The 19721-nt window shown below is 37.3% G+C and overlaps 1 protein-coding gene across 2 annotated transcripts; it reads right to left on the bottom strand.

The window, feature by feature from the left end:
* Positions 1–995: 995 nt before the first annotated feature.
* On the bottom strand, positions 996–18133 carry LOC127990153 (MAP kinase-activated protein kinase 5). 2 transcript variants are annotated; one of them, XM_052591478.1, is made up of 14 exons: positions 17434–18133; positions 12112–12185; positions 11355–11430; positions 8937–9028; positions 7915–7927; positions 5790–5879; positions 5278–5373; positions 4778–4858; positions 4230–4417; positions 3675–3795; positions 2352–2482; positions 2143–2258; positions 1907–2011; positions 996–1295 (listed from the first exon to the last, which is right to left on the bottom strand). In XM_052591478.1, exons 1-14 carry the CDS (start codon positions 17467–17469, stop codon positions 1201–1203), a joined length of 1314 nt encoding a protein of 437 aa, XP_052447438.1. In that variant the 5' UTR covers positions 17470–18133; the 3' UTR covers positions 996–1200. The 2 variants fall into 2 exon arrangements, with proteins under 2 accessions (XP_052447438.1, XP_052447437.1); XM_052591477.1 differs by lacking the exon at positions 7915–7927 and adding an exon at positions 9161–9258 and having other exon boundaries at positions 8920–9028; positions 17434–18130.
* Positions 18134–19721: the final 1588 nt, after the last annotated feature.

The following is a 19721-nucleotide window of genomic DNA, read 5'->3' as shown; positions in this document are numbered from 1 at the left end:
ACACCAAGCTTTGTGTGCGCCATTGTCAACTCAAACAGAACATCATCACATCGATTTGACAACAGTGCTACCTACTGGTCAAAAGTGATAGACCATTAAATCATATTACTAGTGGTTGTATTATGATTTTCAGCCGTTTTGACTAAACTTATCTTAAAATGGCTTCAATTACTCATTGCTGCAGTTGGTCTGATGCTTGCTTCGGTGGTGTTTGGCCCCTTAATTGCTGCTTGAAGCTATATTTTCAATCGTATCTTTTTTTATATTGTATTTGTCATAGTGTTTATTTACATCTATGTTCATATTTTTAATAGCAAAGATAAAAGAAAATATATATTGTGATATAGTCTTTCATTTATCATTAAATAAAAGTACTGATATCACAAAATAAGATTTTCAAACTGGAATATACCCAAACCACATAGTACTGTGTGTGCATATTTTTTTATTTTTTTATTAATTTTGCTCTTTTCTTTTGTTTGTAGTTATATAGCAAATAATTTAAGTGTCTTTTGACATAAAATGTCCCAACAGCTGGTCTATATAAGAAAAAATATGAATAGTGTAAACCTATAATAATTATGTTCTAGTAATATATTTTTCCAGATGTAATCTATAGGTAGGTAGAATACAGTATATGGCCGAAATATATATTTAAAAACATGAAAATTACAGATTTCTCCTTATTAAATAAATGAATTGGAACGGAATGGAATGACTGTGACAGAAGCTTAATTTTGAGCTCAGCAAATACAGCAGTATACGTAACGTGGACATGGGCACATTTTTTGGTTGTTTTATCCTTGTGTATCCTTTTAAACCCTTTTTTTTCTGACCCTAGAACCCAGTCCTGTCTGAAGATGCAGACACTGGCCGTTGGTTTCAGTCGGGTTTCAGCTGGAGTTTGTTTTGGGATGAGAGGATTTTCTCATTTATTCTCCTTGAATCCCTCCCCAAACAACATGTGGCTGATTTCAGAAATGAAAACGCTGCAATTTCTTTAAAACACATTTCTTTACTGCAGTCTGTAGTGAAAACAAATCATACCATCAAGAACAACTTGGTTTCAGCTACAGATTTACAACAGACTACAGCATGACCAGGGAAAAAGGTCTGCAATTAATAAAAAACGTTTTGCAATCATATGCCTAATGACAATTATAATGAACAGTACAAAAGGGGTTAAAATTTCAGCACTTGCTATTGGGCGTCCTGTAAAAGGGTCTTTTCTTCAATGGCCTGTTTGATGATTTCAGCCAGCTTCAAGCGATCTACTTTGTCAGAAAAAGACCTACCTGTGAAGAAAGAAGGTTGATACTTTACTAATATCCAAATAATTAGTCAAAGAGGGCTCACATTACTGTTTTTCATACTTAATACTTCACTTTTTCCAGAGTTCGTGTGAAACAACATGTCTTTAATGTCACTTTTAAATTAAAAATCATTAAATTGCATAAATACTGTAATTTCCTTACTGCCAAGAATTGGTTAGCCATTCGTCCTATATTTATATTTTTTCACTTTGTAACAATCCAGCATCTTAAAAGATTAAAGAAAGAAAGAAACTAGAAATGAACTAAAGCACTGATGCTACAGAACCAAACCCTAGCTTTAGTGCAACACAACTACTATTTCCTCAGCAAATGCAATTCTAGTCTTAATTTTACACCCATCCTGTCGTTAAAAGGTCAAAGAGCACATGAGCAAAAAAATACCTATTCTGACACTTCTTTGAGGTTGCTCATGACTGTTTAGAACTAAGATAACATTAGGACACCATTTGAAGTTATCTGTAATAAAAAATGTAATTGATTCAAATGTCGAACTTTAATCTCTATCTTTTTTTCACATAGATTCAGATGTTCAAGTCTATAGTAAATAGAGCAAATAAACTGCAAACACATACCATCCCAACTTAATCCTTGCAATCCATCTCTGAGAAGTTTGCAGTCGCGATTGAATCGCCACGCTTCATGCATGACTTCATTTAGCTTCTCATCCTCATTGTCACCTGTAAAAACAACAGAGACATTGTAAGTACTACAGCAGTTCATAGCGCTGTGTTATATAATGCACCTTCTAGAAAGAATAACCTAAGGACACCATAAACACCACAAACCTACGCTGTATCTCCATACATACCAGCCTGTGGTAAGATGCACTGTGCGATTACATCCCGAAGTTTTTCCAGAGCCACGTTGGTGTCCTCCGCCTCGTCCTCTGGATCATTAATGAAAAGTTCATCGCTAGGTTTGGTGCTGCATGAGGCAGAAGTCAAACACGGATCTGTAAGTGCATCCTGAATCATGCCAATAAAATGAACAGGGACACAGCAGAGAGGGGAGGCTCACCCAAGTAGCTTTCTCTTTCTCAAAATGGGGTTGTTGACGGAGTTAAGTGGCTTTAGACTGAGATTGAGGTCCTGTATCCTCATGGTGGCCAGTTGCTCAGCATGGGCCTGCTGGATTCCAGCCACAACTGCCTGGACCAACAATATAACAACACATAACTTCTATATTTATTATGCACATGTGTAGTGCACTATGTGTACAGAGATGCAGCAATCAGTTCTTGGATGCACTGCGCTTCTTTTGTACTTAATCTGTTCCCGAAAAAATTCAGAATTGATTGAATTTGAACACTTGCTGTATGGTGGGGCGCGTCTTATTAACACTAGTATTTTCCTCTTTATTTCCATGAAGCTACTTCGTATAAAGCACTACATAAATCTGAAATCCTTGCACAAGTTCAAATATTTCAGAAATACCAGTAACATGCACAAACTATACAATTCCACCCCCTTCACAGCATCCAGCTCGGGTTTCTGCACACACACACACACACACACACACTATAAAGCGAATATCAAAGATTCCACAAAATTCTGAATAGGCAAAGCAAATTACCTGAGCAATCACAGGCTTTACTGGAATGGATTTCAGTGCTATCTAGCTTAGCAGCAGTTACGTGAGCCTGAAATACCTACGCTTTACAGTAACCTGGGCGTCCATTGCAACAGAATTAAATGTTATAAATGTGCACACTCGATCACCGACGAGTGACCGTTTGTGTCTTGTGCAATGCAAACAACAGCTAAACAATGGCTAATCTAGTGATTTAATGTCTGTGACTGATGATGCATCTCATGCAAAGTGCATGCGTTTTGTCATCAAGAGTCTGTGTGCAGTCAAACTCTTCTGGATGCACAGACATCTGTGCGTCTGAATGCATCATCTGTGCATGTGTCTGGCATTCTTTGCAGTAACTGACACATCCACTGGGTGGCAACATCACAAATTGCTTTCACAAAGTAGTCAAAGCAATGCTGAAATCATAATAGAAGTCAGAGAGCATGTTTCTCTTAGCTAATAGTCATTACACACAAGCAGCGGCAATACAACTTTACAAGACAATGGTGGGCATTTTTTGTTTACCCGGTATATGATGTTTCTTCTTTGTCTTTCAGAGTCGCAGATGCTTGCCCAAAGTTTCATAGTGTAGCTTCAACTTAAATCAAAGCTTAAGTTAAGATACTAAAGTTCAACTAAACGATACATTTTCCCTCCCACATCTGAAATGTACTGCAGAAAGCGTTTAAAATCAATGACAATGTTGCTCCAGGGACTGTGTCTGCATCGAGTGCATTAAAGATTGGCAGATTGGTCGGAGCTCACCTTGTCCATCATCATTTGAGCAGAGGGAAGCACATTGTCCAGCGCCTCAGTGCAGTTGAGCCAAGGATGGGCTAAAACTTCCTCTATGTTTAGTCTCTCCTCCGGCTTGACTTTAAGTAGCCTTGATGCAACAAAATATGTCAGATGTGACTTATGTTTACGTGAGACAAAAGCGGGTAAAATTGAGTAAAAGATTAACTAATCATACATAGTTGCTTCATTATTATTATTTTTTAAAGTTAAACCAACGTTGGTTAATAGTAACCAATCTTAGCTGCTTTGGATAAAAGCAGCGTCTGCTAAATGCATAAATGTACAATCCTAGACTCCTAGTGGCACCAGAGTATTTGAGGAACTGACATCACAATAAAGAACTAAGATTTTAAACCAGTGCCAAATTTCACAATTTTTTACCAAAGATCTAGACGAGGCTGGCACGGACTCGAGACTCGAGTAACAGAATCAGTACATGCCTACATACGTTCTGTGCTTGGCCTCGAATAAGGAGGAAAGCATGTTTTGATCAAATAGAAAAGTGAATGGAAAGTCACTCACTTGCGGACAATGTCCTTGGCCATTTCAGATATTTGACTCCACTCCTCCTCTGGGAACTCAAAGGTGCCCGTCATGATTTTTTTGCGCATGTCTTTAGGGATGGTGCGGCTGTGGTGTTTGGAGTAGAACGGAGGATATCCGCAGAGCATTACATAGACGATCACCCCCAAGGACCACAGATCACAGCTCTGAAGAGCGGACGAGAAAAGCAAGAAAGAATGAATGCACTGTCTTTACTACTAGCGAGCGAATCACCGCCAGTTTGTACGTCTTGCGACTAGACTTAAAGTGAAAAAAGCGTAAAACTGCATGCAAAAAAACAACAACAAAAAAAAAAACGGCCCCAATACATTCAAGAAAAATGTATAATAATAATTCAATGATGAAAATGTATATGTTTTGTCTGTCCAAAAGTATTAAGGATTAATTATTGCACAGACTGAAAAGGAAAATAAAGTCACTCATGCATATAGACCAAAATGTTTGAGTAACGAATGACAAAATCCAAATATTTCCAAAGGGTTCAAACACTGAGAAAGAAAGTTTACCTTGTTGTATGTGTAAGGTGTGGGTGAGGTAGGTATAATTCCAGACTTTTCTTTCTGGTGGCGTCTTTGTGCCTCCAGCACCTATTGAAGAAAGTTAGTTCACATAAGACTGATCAAAGAGTTCATGTGTAGCTGCCAAGATCAGAAAAACACAGTAAAAATGACCAACTAATGTTTTAAAGGGGCCACACCATAATACCAGTCAAAGGTTTGGACACGCTTACTTTGTTATCATGGTCATAATCATTTTATCATTATTTACTAGAATTACAATAATCCATGAAACTTCATGACCATAGAAACTTGTTGTCTTTTCCTTGCACTATTCAGTATAAGACATCTATTAAATAAATTGATTAAAAGTTTTGTTTCGTTGTTTTGACCCATTATCATCAAGAAAAGTAAATATGGATAAAGGACCAGTGAAATGCGATTTTTCATGATTTGACAGTAGGAATTGAGAGCGATCATCTATATATAATAAGTCACTGAGGTCTTACCTGCGGTGCTACATAGTATGGAGTGAACTGTGGGGTCATTAAATCACCTTGGTCGATTTTGGCAAAACCAAAATCACACAGTTTCACCGGAGCGTCCTAATGGAGCAGTTAGACACAAGAAACGTGATTCAGAATCTAATAATGGAAAAATGTCCTTCCTGATTATTGAAATAACATTTGCTCAATTCTAAGCAATTTAAGAGATTAGGATTTCTAAAACAATACATGCATTGTGGGTATGACTGACAAAATACAAGATTGTATGATGCATCATTACTGTGAACAGCAATAATAATAATAATAATGGGTTACGAACACTTCATATTAAATCATATGCATTAAATCCAAATAATAATAGTCAGCATTTTAACTGTAAAGTCACTTTTGCCCCTGTGCGTGGGAGATCAGGACCACAACTGACCAAGACCCTGATCAATCACTTTATTTGCACTGTAATCAATGAAATCAAATAAATTAATGCAATAAATTATTATTCAGGTCTCAGATCTCACCAGTGAATTGTCCTTGAAGAGCAGGTTCTCTGGCTTCAGGTCTCGATGTGCAATATTTAATGAATGACAGTGTTGTAATGCAAGGCTTATCTGTAAAAATAATGGAAATTTAGTCAAACTGCTGGTTATAAATATACAGGTGGTGGTCATATAATTGGAATATCATCAAAAAGTTGATTTATTTCACTATTTCTATTCAAAAAGTAAAACTTGTATATTATATTCATTCATTACACAGACTGATATTTCAAATGTTTATTTCTTTTAATTTTGATGATTATAATTGACAACTAAGGAAAATCCCAAATTCAGAATCTCAGAAAATTACAATATTGCATAAAATACAAATAAATGATTTTTAGAAATCTTGACCAACTGAAAAGTATGAACATGAAAAGTTTGAGCATGTACAGCACTCAATACTTAGTTGGGCTCCTTTTGCCTGAATTACTGCAGCAATGCGGCGTGGCATGGAGTCTATCAGTCTGTGGCACTGCTCAGGTGTTATGAGAGACCAGGTTACTCTGATAGTGGCCTTCAGATCTTCTGCATTATTGGGTCTGGCATATCACATCTTCCTCTTCACAATACCCCATAGATTTTCTATGGGGTTAAGGTCAGGCAAGTTTGCTGGCCAATTAAGAACAGGGATACCATGGTCCTTAAACCAGGTACTGGTAGCTTTGCCACTGTGTGCAGGTGCCAAGTCCTGTTGGAAAATTAAATCTGCATCTCCATAAAGTTGGTCAGCAGCAAGAAGCATGAAGTGCTCTAAAACTTCCTGGTATATGACTGTGTTGACCTTGGACCTCAGAAAACACAGTGAACCAACACCAGCAGATGACATGGCACCCCAAACCATCAGTGACTGTGGAAACTTTACACTGGATCTCAAGCAACGTGGATTGTGTGCCTCTCCTCTCTTCCTCCAGACTCTGGGACCCTGATTTCCAAAGGAAATGCTCAATTTACTTTCATCAGAGAACATAACTTTGGACCACTCAGCAGCAGTCCAGTCCTTTTTGAAGCGAGACGCTTCTGACACTGTCTGTTGTTCAAGAGTGGTTTGACACAAGGAATGCAAAGCTGAAACCCATGTCTTGCATACGTCTGTGTGTAGTGGTTCTTGAAGCAATGACTCCAGCTGCAGTCCACTCTTTGTGAATCTCCCCCACATTTTTGAATGGGTTTTTGTTTCACAATCCTCTCCAGGGTGCGGTTGGACTTTTTTCTAACACATCTTTTCCTTCCCTTCGCCTCTCTATTCATGTGCTTGGCCAGACAGCTCTGTAAGCAGCCAGCCTCTTTTGCAATAGCCGTGTTTCCACTGTCATGGCCAGTGCGAGCCAGGGCTTAAAATGGGCCAGACGGGGCTAATAGTCTCGGGCCAGTAGCACCGAGGCCAGAATAGCGCAGCGTTTCCACTGTCTGTCCTGAAGCTCCGCTGCGCTTCACTAAAACACGTGCTTTACAAGCCTCTCAGGAACAACGTCGCGAAACAACATAATTTCAGCAACAAAGAGAAGTTATCAGAAAATTAAGAAATAAGTCACTGGAACTAGCGCGATCACAAAACGAATATGATAAAAGTGGCTGTTTGTTAGCATGCTTTGTTAAATATTTAAATTCAAAAGCATCGATGTTTTACTATAGAATACGTGATACATTGATCATAATGAATTAATTTATCAGGACTCAAAATTAGTCACACAGAAATAAATTTCGTTCTATTTTATTTTTATGAAAATATTTTTTTTTATATTTATGAAAATAGCTTGCTTATTCAGTCGAGTCTGTTATTTGTAGTCTATACATCACATTAAGAATGAATGATAATATCTCTGTTTTTATAAAAGCTCTATAACAAAAAACATTATTATATTTTTATGATAGGCTACGTGGAGCTAAACTCTTGAGACGAGATTTATGACAGATAAAATATGTTACTAAAAAAATTCATGATTGTGACATCTGATTTCTCCAAGTGGTTGCATTTATCATGTTTACTATGGTAATGTTATTGTTTACAAACATTCGCCTATGACTTCGGTTTACCTGGGCTCATAACACTAGCACAGAATCAGTTCAGAATCAATCACCAAAAGAATCAGTTCAGTTCAGGCGCTCTGTGTGTCGGTCTGCTTCACGCTGAATCACACATGCACAGTATCATCAGCTCCTCGGTTCTCGAATCGGACGCGTCTGACAGAAACGGTTCTTGACTCGAGAACAAGTCATTCTGTTGTTCGTTATCTGGCTCGGCTCGGTGTTCATCTTCACTTCTCTCTTCACAGCAGTTCAGTCAGTGTACTGTTTGAGTAAATGAATTACTCCGGGATATTGGCTTGTTTTAACTCTGAGGGAGTGTCAGCCACATTAAACAAGTTAACAGCTTAAGTCATTTGTGGATTAATGCGTATTGGAGACGCGAACCGTTTCAAACGATTCAGTCCGATTTGGTGAACTGGTTCAAAAAGATCCGGTTACATCGAATGATTCGTTCGCAAACCGGATATCCCTTAAACTGCAGTGTTTTGAACTCTCTTACTTACGGCTTTGGAACGACATGAGGGCGAGTTATTAATGACATAATTTTTATTACTGGGTGAACTTACCCTTTAATGACAGCTTTCCTTACAATATATACTACTCCTAAAACAACAAATATCCCTATATATCGCCTTGCTTACAGTATCGCAACATTGTATAGCAACCCCTGTATCTTGATATTCTTGGCAATACACAGCCCTAGACGAAACTGTGTCTTATTACACTGTGTGACTTATTACTTATGTCTCGGCTATGTGATAGACTGTTAGATTAATCCATACTGAGTAAAAAATGTCCAGAGTTTATTGTAAATTTGATCAATTTCAATATGATATTGTTTTTCACCCAGCCCTAGACCAAGCAGGCTTTGGTGAAAGCTTGGACTGAAGACAGTTTTGCATTATAGCTTTCTTGTTGGCCTCTAAATTAATTTTTCACCATCAATTGAGCTGCTACATTACCCAAATTAACTGTAGGAAAAGAGCAATAATTTCCATCCCCAAGAATAATATAACTTGTATTACTTCTTCAGACCAGAGCCTAACTCAACAAGCAAGGCCTTTAACTGTGAAGCCTGTACCTGTTTAGTGACCTGACTGGCCATCTTCTCTGTAAAGTGCTTGTGCTGGCTGATTCTGTGGAACAACTCGCCACCTTCCATCATTTCCATGACATTCAGTAACCTTGCCCTATCAGAGAGAAGCACAGAAAACAGCAGATTACTTACATTTGAGGTAGTAAGAGCATTAGAAACCTTTTCTTTGTACTGTACGTGTAGTAAGTGCTATGTTGTGTGCACGAATGCTGCTGAACTCCATTACCTCGGACTGGATTCATGAGGAAACTGTACGCTGTTGGCATACACCTCCATTATTTTCACAATGTTGGGGTGAGAGGCACACATCATATGAAGCCTAACCTGCGAAAAAAAAAAAAACAGCAGAGAATTAAAACGTTCTGTAAAATCTAAATTAAAATTTATTAAAGCCCTGATATACTTCAAGCGAAGTTCTTTTTCGTTCTTCGCTTGGGGGTAAAAAGAAGTCAGAAAATCCAGCACTCCAATCAAGTAAAGTCACGTCATTTTTATTTAAATAGCACTTTATACAACCGATTGCCTTAAACCAAACCACTGTACAGTCTTAAATATGTAAGTTTTCACTGCAGAGGAATGATGGGAGATTTGGTTTTCACAATCCAGAGATGTCCAAATCATGGTCATGGATGTAATGAATTTTTTTTTTTTTATTACCTGTACCTTCCAAAGCTATTCAAACAGCAAATAAATTATACAGAGAAAGCGATCAAAGAACATTTACATGGTCAAGGAACAGTATATGACTTACTTCAGTCTAGCTTGAGTTTAAGCACTCTTAAAAAATTCCTCTTATAAATCAGAAAAGTTGTCTATACACGGTTTAATGAATTAATCTTCTACTTTTTTTTATTTCAGCGATGAATTACCTGAATGCCTCTGCATTTATAAACTAAACTATAACAACAGACTCGCGTGTAATTGGTTAAAATTAGGGTTGGGTATCGTTTGAATTTTATAGATTCCGATTCTTATCGATTCCTAGTTTCAATTCCAATAAGATAAAAAATCCAATATAAAAAAAGATTAAGTCAAACATTTAGATGTCAAACATGTTTGTCTTTTAACAAAGCATTCTGTTGCAGCTGAAGAACATGAGCAAAAATCAGCAGTCTACAAAACACTGCAATAGGAATTTTGCCTGTGCTTAAAAAAACAAAACAGTCAGTAATAAGATAGGAACAAACAAATCAATTAGCAATATCATAAATTACAATTAAAGGGTTAGTTCACCCAAATATTAAAATAAAAAAATATTAAAACTAAGACTAGTTTTTGCTATTTTTGGACCAAAATGTATTTTCGATGATTCAAAAAATTCTAACAGACCCTCTGATGTCACTTTGATGATGTTTTTCTTACCTTTCTGGACATGGACAGTAGACCGTACACACAGTTTCAATGGAGGGACAGAGAGCTCTCGGACTAAATCTAAAATATCTTAAACTGTGTTCTGAAGATGAACGGAGGTCTCACGGGTTTGGAACAGCATGAGGGTGAGTCATAAATTACTATTTAAATTTTTGGGTGAACTATCCCTTTAAACAAAATTTCAGGTACAGAAACTAATTAAAAGTTTAAAAACACTGCATAGTTTTTTATTTTATAAATAAAATAAAGATTAATCAATTGAAGATATTAAATATATTCAGTCAAGATTAGAGAATGATTTTCTTTTGTTTTTTGATTAACATTAATGACAAGCAGTGCGTTTATTAGGCAGATTTTGTTTCTTGAAGCAAAAATACTGTACACGTGTGTTTTCTTTCTCATCTGTTTACATTCATGTAAGACAAAAATGGCTGTGTTTATGATGATAGCGGAAACTGATAGTGTGGATATTGCGTAATTGATAGGTGACAATGAACCGGGACAAGCCATTATTTAAATTTGGAATTTACCAGGATTACAAGTCCTTGGAAAGTTTTGGGATAACGCAAGTATACAATTTCATGAAATATATCACACTGTGCATATGGTTTTTGGATATTTATTATGAAATTCTTATTTATTGTGCCTTTAAACATGAAAAAGCAGTGTCAGTTTTGCTTTTGTTTACAATTAACACTCCAGTTTCTAATATAAAGCAGCTTTTACTCAGACATCAGACTCAACAGAATAAATGAACCAGAGATTTCCATATCAAAGAGGGCGGAGCTCCAGACCACACCTATGACATCATCTCCACGGACCAATGGCAGGTCAAAGGTGTTAACCAGCAGGAATGAACGTTTTTTGGAAAGTTTGATTTGGCAAGCTGTTTTGAACTCCTGAAATGAACTGACTTTGTTTGAAATGATGTCACACCAGTTCATTCTTCGATTGCACCTGAAGTATAATGGGGCCTTTAATCTAGAACACCAAATAATTTAGATGTTCTTTAAATAAAAAAACCAAAGCATCCACACAGCACACACTACCTCATTGCGGGCTTTGGGTCTGTCAATCAAGATCTTTAGGGCGAACCGTTCTTGTGTCGACTTCTTTACACAAACCCTGGTGAAAAAAAACAGCAATACATTAGTTAACATCTTAACTCTGTAAAACCAAATATAGCCCAAAAATCTACCGTTTTTAAATGGAACGGTTTATTGAAACGTTCATTATGTGTTTTTGTTGAGAATCATATTTGATCCATCAGGATTTTATGGCTCATATAGAATGGTAAAGTGAGAATATGAACCAAACTGAAGCAAAAAAATATGCAATTTGATGAAGATGATTATATCTATGTGGCCAAAAATTAAGATGCAATTCCGATAGATTGTAATGGAAATCAATGAGATTTTATAACATTATGAGTTTAAATCAGTTGTCACTCTATATTTCTCAATAGTGTCTTAGTAAGATGGTATTTAAATGCTTAGTTTAATGCTGAACGCTATGAAGTTTCAAAACATAATGCAGTGCAGTACAATCATTGAGAAATAATAGTGCTGAAAAGATTAATCCAAAATAACTCATGAATACTTTTCCCCCAGGATGGTGGCTGATTTGTGTTCCAGCAACGAAACAGAAAATATTTAATGAAACAAAAATGCGTTCATAAAGTGGGAAATAACTACTTCTGCTGGAGGAGCTTTATAGTGTTAACAGCTGAATGTCATTTTTATTTAAAACTTATTTAATGCAGAAATTACCATTTAAAATCCCCTTCAAACTAACAGCATACTGTACCTCACAGGACCACTGATCCCAGCTCCCAGCTTCTGGGTCCAATTAATGTTGTACTCTTCCAGGATGGAGGTCTCCTGTAACAAGAGCATACTGAGTGTTTGGGAACAGTTCATTGTTCACTTCATAAACTAATCCACACTGACTGACCTGACTTAAAAACTGATTACTTTGCCATTGTTTTCAAATAGTTGATTTCTGCATTGCGTATCACAAGACGCATAAAACTGAAAGGGCTTAAAAGCATATTTAAAGGATAGAGTCAGAGAAGAATCCATGGCTAGTGGTTTTTAAAGAGTTATGATGCAACAAGTCACTGGCACAACGTTCAGTAGTAATAACATGTATTTAACAGGAAATGTCAGACTCAACATTTTATTATTGTGTAGTCAAATCATGTACTGCTGCTGTACTGAATTCAGCTTTCAAAGATCCTGTTGCTATTTTGAATGTTTAGAATGCATGTTAAAATGAAGGTACACATTTTAATGTAAAAAAAATTCTGAGTACAGTAATACCACACTGTAAATAAAAGTCCTTGCAAACAGTACTAATAATAGGCAAAGCAATACAGTGAATTTTGCTTCCATGTCGTCTTTCAGACTAGTGTAAATAAAACATCCAAAATACATATTTTAAGGGTTAATTTTATTACAATTTATCTATTTGTGTCTGTAGATTTAAATTACCTATCATTCACGCTGGTTTATATAACGGTTACATTTTTGGGGATTGTTGAAAATATTTTCTGATTCATGGAGTGATAAAAAACCCATAGCTCCAATATGTCAACAAAATGAAAAAAAAATGTTGAATCTGGCTTTATCAAGTGTTTAGATTTCTGTCCTGGAAAAGTATGGAAATGTGTTAATTTAATTAGATAATGACTTATTTTCATATTTAAACCTAATATTTTAAAACATGCTTGTAATACAAAGCAACTGTTTTGGAGAATGTACGATGAGATTTGTAGTAGCTTGCCTTGAGTTATAATTACCGCAATGTTATTCAGATGCTGGTCATATAATTAGAATTTCATCAAAAAGTTTATTTCACTAATTTCATTCAAAAAGTGAAACGTGTATATTATATTCATTCATTACACACAGACTGACTGATATATTGATAGATTTACGTTCATTTCTTTTAATATTGATGATTATAACTGACAACTAAGGAAAATCCCAAATTCAGTATCTCAGGAAATTTGAATTAGAAATGACATGGCACCCCAAACCATCACTGACTGTGGAAACTTTACACTGGACCTCAAGCACGGTGGATTGTGTGCCTTTCCTCTCTTCCTCCAGACTCTGGGACCCTGATTTCCAAAGGAAATGCTCAATTTACTTTCATCAGAGAACATAACTTTGGACCACTCAGCAGCAGTCCAGTCCTTTTTGAAGCGAGACGCTTCTGACGCTGTCTGTTGTTCAAGAGTGGCTTGACACAAGGATTGCGAAGCTGAAACCCATGCCTTGCATACGTCTGTGTTAGGGCTGCACGATGTGTCGTTTAAGCATCGATATCGCGATGTAGGAATCCACGCTAGTCACATCGCAGGATGTGCGACGTGGGCTGTCGTAGTTGATCCGTTATTCATTAACTGTATTGGCCAGCTGCTCCCCGGCCCTTGACGGATGTGATTTGCGGATTAATTGCACAGCTTAACCATCATAGTTTTTAAGTCCTGTCAGTTTAACAGGGCAGAGAGAGAGAGAGCGTGCGCGAGACAGAGAGCGTGCGCGAGAGAGAGAGAGAGAGAGAGAGCGCGCACGCCCCGGCCTCACGCTCACCGTCTTCAAACAACAAGAGCGCGGTCTTGCTCTCTTGCGCATATTAATCACTTGACACGATGGTGTTGATGTTTAAATCATTTAAAATGAGAATGTAAGTGTGCTCACCCCATTTTTGTTTATTAGATTTCATATCGTAATATATTTCACAGAAAAATAAAATATCGCAATGTCATTTTTTACCAATATCGTGCAGCCCCTAGCTTGAGTGTAGTGGTTCTTGAAGCACTGACTCCAGCTGCAGTCCACTCTTTGTGAATCTCCCCCACATTTTTGAATGGGTTTTGTTTCACAATCTTCTCCAGGGTACGGTTATCCCTATTGCTTGTATACTTCTTTTCTACCACATCTTTTCCTCCCTTCGCCTCTCTATTAATGTGCTTGGACACAGAGCTCTGTGAACAGCCAGCCTCTTTTCTAATGACCTTTTGTGTCTTGCCCTCCTTGTGCAAGGTGTCTAGACTGAGAGACCATTTAAAGGCCTTTGCAGGTGTTTTGAGTTAATTAGCTGATTAGAGTGTGGCACCAGGGGCCTGTTCTTCGTACATCGCTTATTACATCCGAGATCAAATGACACATCCAAGATGATATCATCATGCTAATCCTGATCCAGCTAATTGGGTTCTTCGAACACACCTGTTGTGTATGATTAGTATCGCTGGATTGAGTTATGTGAGATAATTGCGCGTTCATGTGTTGTCTTAAAAGGGGATATGTATCGATACTCGAAACCATGATCAGCAGCGCAGGGATTGGCTGGTGGCAAGACGGCAACGTAATGACATCATATAATTTAAAACGAGACCTGACGAAAAACTTCACAAATTTCTGGACTTTTATAAGGAAACAGCCAAGCAAACAAAACTACATAAATGTGATAATAGATACATGAGACAGATAATAGATACATGTTTTTATTTTATTAGATTTTTTTTCATGATTCCCAATTATTTAGATTCGCAATTTATAATAGTTGTGCAGTCTTTACATTTTTATTTCAATGTAGAAATTATCTATTCATTTCATTTTATATTAGGACAGATTTGTTACGTGACAGCATTAATGAAAGTTTCTTAAGGGTCAATATCATGTTATCTGCATCTCCTGCGCTCCATCAAGCCACTCTTATAATAGCAGTCATCACTCAAAAAGACTCTAATACAGTTATGAAGTAATAATTTCATGACACATAAATATTTCAGTGAGTAATATTTGAAAATATTTCAAATCCACTGAGTTAGCGACGTACGAAGAACGAGCCCCTGGTGTCTTCAATATTTAACTTTTTCATAATATTCTAAATTTCCTGTAATACTGAATTTTGGGTTTTACTTAGTTGTCAATTATAATCATCAAAATTAAATGAAAAAAAAAAAAAAACATTTGAAATATATTTCACTTTTTTTATGGAATTAGTGAAATCAACTTTTGATGATATTCTAATTATATGACCATGACCTGTATAATAGTATTTTCTGTAGGTATTGATTTAATTCTGCAATTAACAAAATTCAACAAACCAGAGTAAACTATGTAGTTTGCTGTTCTCTAAATTCTTAGAAACTCCATCATAATGTCATTTGTGTGGTTCTGAATCAGCGTTTCACCTATTTTTAGATGCTCCTATTCAGTCTGGTGTTGGATCGAGTTTTACCCGTTTCAATAACCTAACTGATATCATAGAAGAAATAGTATTGTTGTTATTTTGTAACACAGGCTCTGCAAATGTATTATTATAATCATCATTATATTTATTCTTCTCTTCGCCTGCCGCATCTCTCACTGTTTACAGCCTTTAGACATTGCTACAGGACGAGTAGGAACAGTTGTCTATTCATAATGGATGATAATCTTGTAATCCTTTTTTTACTTGTAATATGGACAGGGACATGATTGTTTTCTGTAACACTTGTTACATGTGTGTTTCATGTATTATCTATAGTAACAACAAAAAAATTATGTATAATTTCAAGCAACATGCATTTTTTTAAATTATTACTCTATTCACTGTGTGCACAATTATTAGGCAAGTGATTATTTTGACCATATTATATCCATAATTTCGAAGTCCAAGCAGTATAAACTTGAATGCTTATTGGATTTAATGCATATCAGGTGATGTGTATTTGTGTAACGAGGGAGGATGTGGCCTAAGGAGATCAACATCCTATATCAAGGTGTGCATAATTATTAGGCCAAAATGGGCCAAAAAAAGAGATTTAACCGACTCTGAAAAGTGAAAAATTGTAAAAAGTCTTTCACAGGGATGCAGCACTCTTGAAATATCTAAGATATTGTGGTGTGATCACAGAACCATCAAACTTTTGTAGCAAATACTCAACAGGGTCACAAGAAACGTGTCGAGAAGACGCAAATTAACAGCCAAAGATTTGAGAAGAATCAAACATGAAGCTACAAAAAAAACGATTATCCTCCAGTGCTGCCATATTCCACAACTGCAACCTACCTGGAGTGTCAAGAAGTACGAGGTGTTCAGTTCTCAGAACTGAAGGTAACTGAAGGTAAAAAAGACTGAAACCCGGCCACCTCTGAACAAGAGCCATATGTTGAAACGTCAAGAATGGGCCAAGAAATATCTGAAGACAGATTTTACAAAGATTTTGTGGACTGATGAGATGAGAGTGACTCTTGACGGATCAGATGGATGGGCCTGTGGTTGGATCAGTAACGGACACAGAGCTACACTTCGACTCAGACGCCAGCAAGGTGGAGGTGGGATACTGGTATGAGCAGATATTATTAAAGATGAGCTAGTTGGACCTTTTTCGGACTGAAATTTGACTCAAAAAATCAGTTCTCATACCTACTGCCAATTTTTAGAAGACAATTTCTTCAAGCAGTGGTGCAGGAAAAGTCTGCATCTTTCAAGAAGACTTTAATTTTTCTGCAAGACAACGCTCTGTCACATGCATCAAAGTACTCCACTGCGTGGCTGGCCAGTAAAGGCCTTAAAGATGAAAAGGGACTCCCTTCTTCACCTGACTTAAACCCTACTGAGAACTTTTGGGCCCTTCTTAAGCAATAAATTTACAGTGAAGGTAAACTGTACACCTCTCTGAACAGTGTCTGGGAGGCTGTGGTTGCGACTGCACACACACAAAAAAAGTTTATTCTGTCCAGATCAAGAAACTGACTGACTCCTTGAATGGAAGTCTTGTGACTTATTCAAAAACAAATGGCGCCACCGCGCGTGACCTCGGACGCCTTCATTATTCATAAAAATACTGTAATATTCTGTAATAACACAGTGGTCGTCTTATTACTGGGCGGATTGCTTTGTTAACTCTAACTTTTTTTCTTAGTGGACGCTTTAAGATAATATTGTGTACTATTTTCAACTCACATTGATATTTTATTTGACATTTTTGGGGCTAGCAGCCATATGCCAAGCAGGATAATGCACAGACAGCAGGAAAAGACACGTGTCAGAAATTACGGTGTAAGAAGTTACAGAATGTAAAGACATAACTCGGCCGCTTTTGTTGATTAGTTAGTCGACTTAACGTACCTTGATGAATCGGTCCACGCTGGGGTCCTCAGACATGATGATAACTGTGACACCCGCAGATATTCCCTCTTTTTGTCTTCAACAGGCTCTTACAGGTGCGATCTTCCCTAAATCTGGACGTTGCACGAGATCTAAGTGCTAAGATGCCTTCTTATGAACACTTCCCATGCTGTCCAATGAACTTTGCGCCGTTGCGTAACGTTAACTGGCATTAAATGCAATGCACTGAGTGACAGACCACTAGACAGTTAAAAGCAATAAAAGACGCGACTTTCTGAGCTAGACGTGCTTGGCTAGCATCTTACACGTGCATTCCACAGACTAGCCACCGCGGAGGTTGCCGTACATCTAGCCACTGTTTGCCAGCTGCTCCACGCTGTCCCTAACAAGTGAGCAACGAAACCGGTGAAGGACAATAAAAGCGAAATTCCTCGTCGGCTGCCTGTTCTCGGTAACGTAGTGCAGCTGTTAGCTCCGAAGCTCGCGTTCACAGCAGACGCTAACTCTATGAGCGCCACGACCACCTTGATCCTGCGATTTACGCTCGCCTAGCGTTACCCAGCTCTCAGCGGTTAAGAGTGTCTTGAAAAGCACCATAGAGACCTGATACTATCCTAGGCTTGTTTGCTAAGGTGCTAGTGCTACCTTTGATCCAAAGCTGGGGAAGATTGTTCTTCGTTGTTACACGCCACATTGCGCGAGCAGCGATCCGAGCGCATTCCGCCACCTAATGGAGAGGAGCTCAACTCAGCACTATGAGGTGTAATTCGTGCCTTTACTAAGGCTAAGCTATGAGGTGACATAATGATTATGTTTACATGGACGTCAGTAATCTAATTATTTAGCTTATTCTGAATAAGAGAATAATAAGATTAAAGGGTTAGTTCACCCCAAAATTAGAACTATGTTATTAATGACTCCCCCTCATGTCATTCCAAACCTGTAAGCCCTCCGTTCATCTTCGGAACACAGTTTAAGATATTTTAGATTTAGTCCGAGTGCTCTCTGTCCCTCCATTAAAAACCTATGTACGGTATACTGTCCATGTCCAGAAAGGTAATAAAAATATAAAGTAGTCCATGTGACATCAGAGGGTCAGTTAGAATTTGTTGAAGCATCAAAAATACATTTTGGTCCAAAAATGTCTTCTCTTCCGGCTCTGTTGAGAGCTCGACTGCTGTGACGGTTGACATAAGACGCTGCTGACGTGTTATCTTTGTTATTGGGCGCACCAGATAACGCGTCAGCAGCGTCTTATGTCAACCGTCACAGCAGTCACGCTCTCAACAGAGCCGGAAGAGAAGACATTTTTGGACCAAGCTCTTCTTATCCTTCTATCCTATACACAGGATCCACCCAGAAAAATTAGTTGGGATGATAGTTCTTGTCACAGATAGGCTGATATTTATGGTTTACAAACCACACACAATTGCTGCTTTATGTAAGCCACTATAAAATTAAAATCAGAAAAACTGAGAAATATACATGTGCATTATAACAATCAATATAAAATTTTCTTCCTAAGGTGGCCAATCATATCTAACAATAAATGCAGCAGAATCATGAACAACACATGTAATATCTATTTTGATCTGCATGTAATTACAAAAATTTAATCAGAAAATGACAAATATTTATGCACATTAAAAATGTGTTAAGAAAAATGAATAAATTAATAAAACATATCTGAAGCATTTATTACACAAATCAGTGCATACATGCAAATAATTATAGTCATTATGTATGACGATGCTGTCTATATAATGCTTGAATTAAACAGAATAAAGTCAACCCAATACACATCTTCTCTCCTTTTGTCTGGTGGATAATCACAGCAATAACTTCTGTAAAATCAACTATATGTGACTAACTAATCATCACAGATAGAACTTAACTTTTACAGAAGATAATTTGTAATAAACACATTATTTTTCAGTTTAAATTACTTGTATTGATGGATGAGAATCAAAATAATGTTAATTTTTAATGACTCTTATTTTAATTACTCTCAAGTCACAGCTTTTCTGAGGGACCTTAATCTACCGTACTAGAGGTCTTCAGAGGTCCGGGGATTGCTCCTTCTTCATGTGAGGAAGCTGAACAACAAAGATGCTTCCTTACCACCCTGATACACACACTAACCTGTGTGAGAGTGTTTTCATAGCTGCTGCTAACCGTCAGGTCACGACTAGGGGTGCTCCGATCACGATCGGCCGATCGTTAATGCGCATCTCGTCAGTAAAGCTGGTTTTCTAATCATCTTGCTCTATGAGAAATCAAGCACCTGA

Source organism: Carassius gibelio, chromosome A5 (assembly GCF_023724105.1).
Source record: "Carassius gibelio isolate Cgi1373 ecotype wild population from Czech Republic chromosome A5, carGib1.2-hapl.c, whole genome shotgun sequence".
In the NCBI taxonomy this organism is placed as follows: Eukaryota; Metazoa; Chordata; class Actinopteri; order Cypriniformes; family Cyprinidae; genus Carassius; species Carassius gibelio.
The sequence above is the reverse complement of the archived record's forward strand: the minus strand, read 5'-3'. Positions and strand labels throughout refer to the sequence as shown.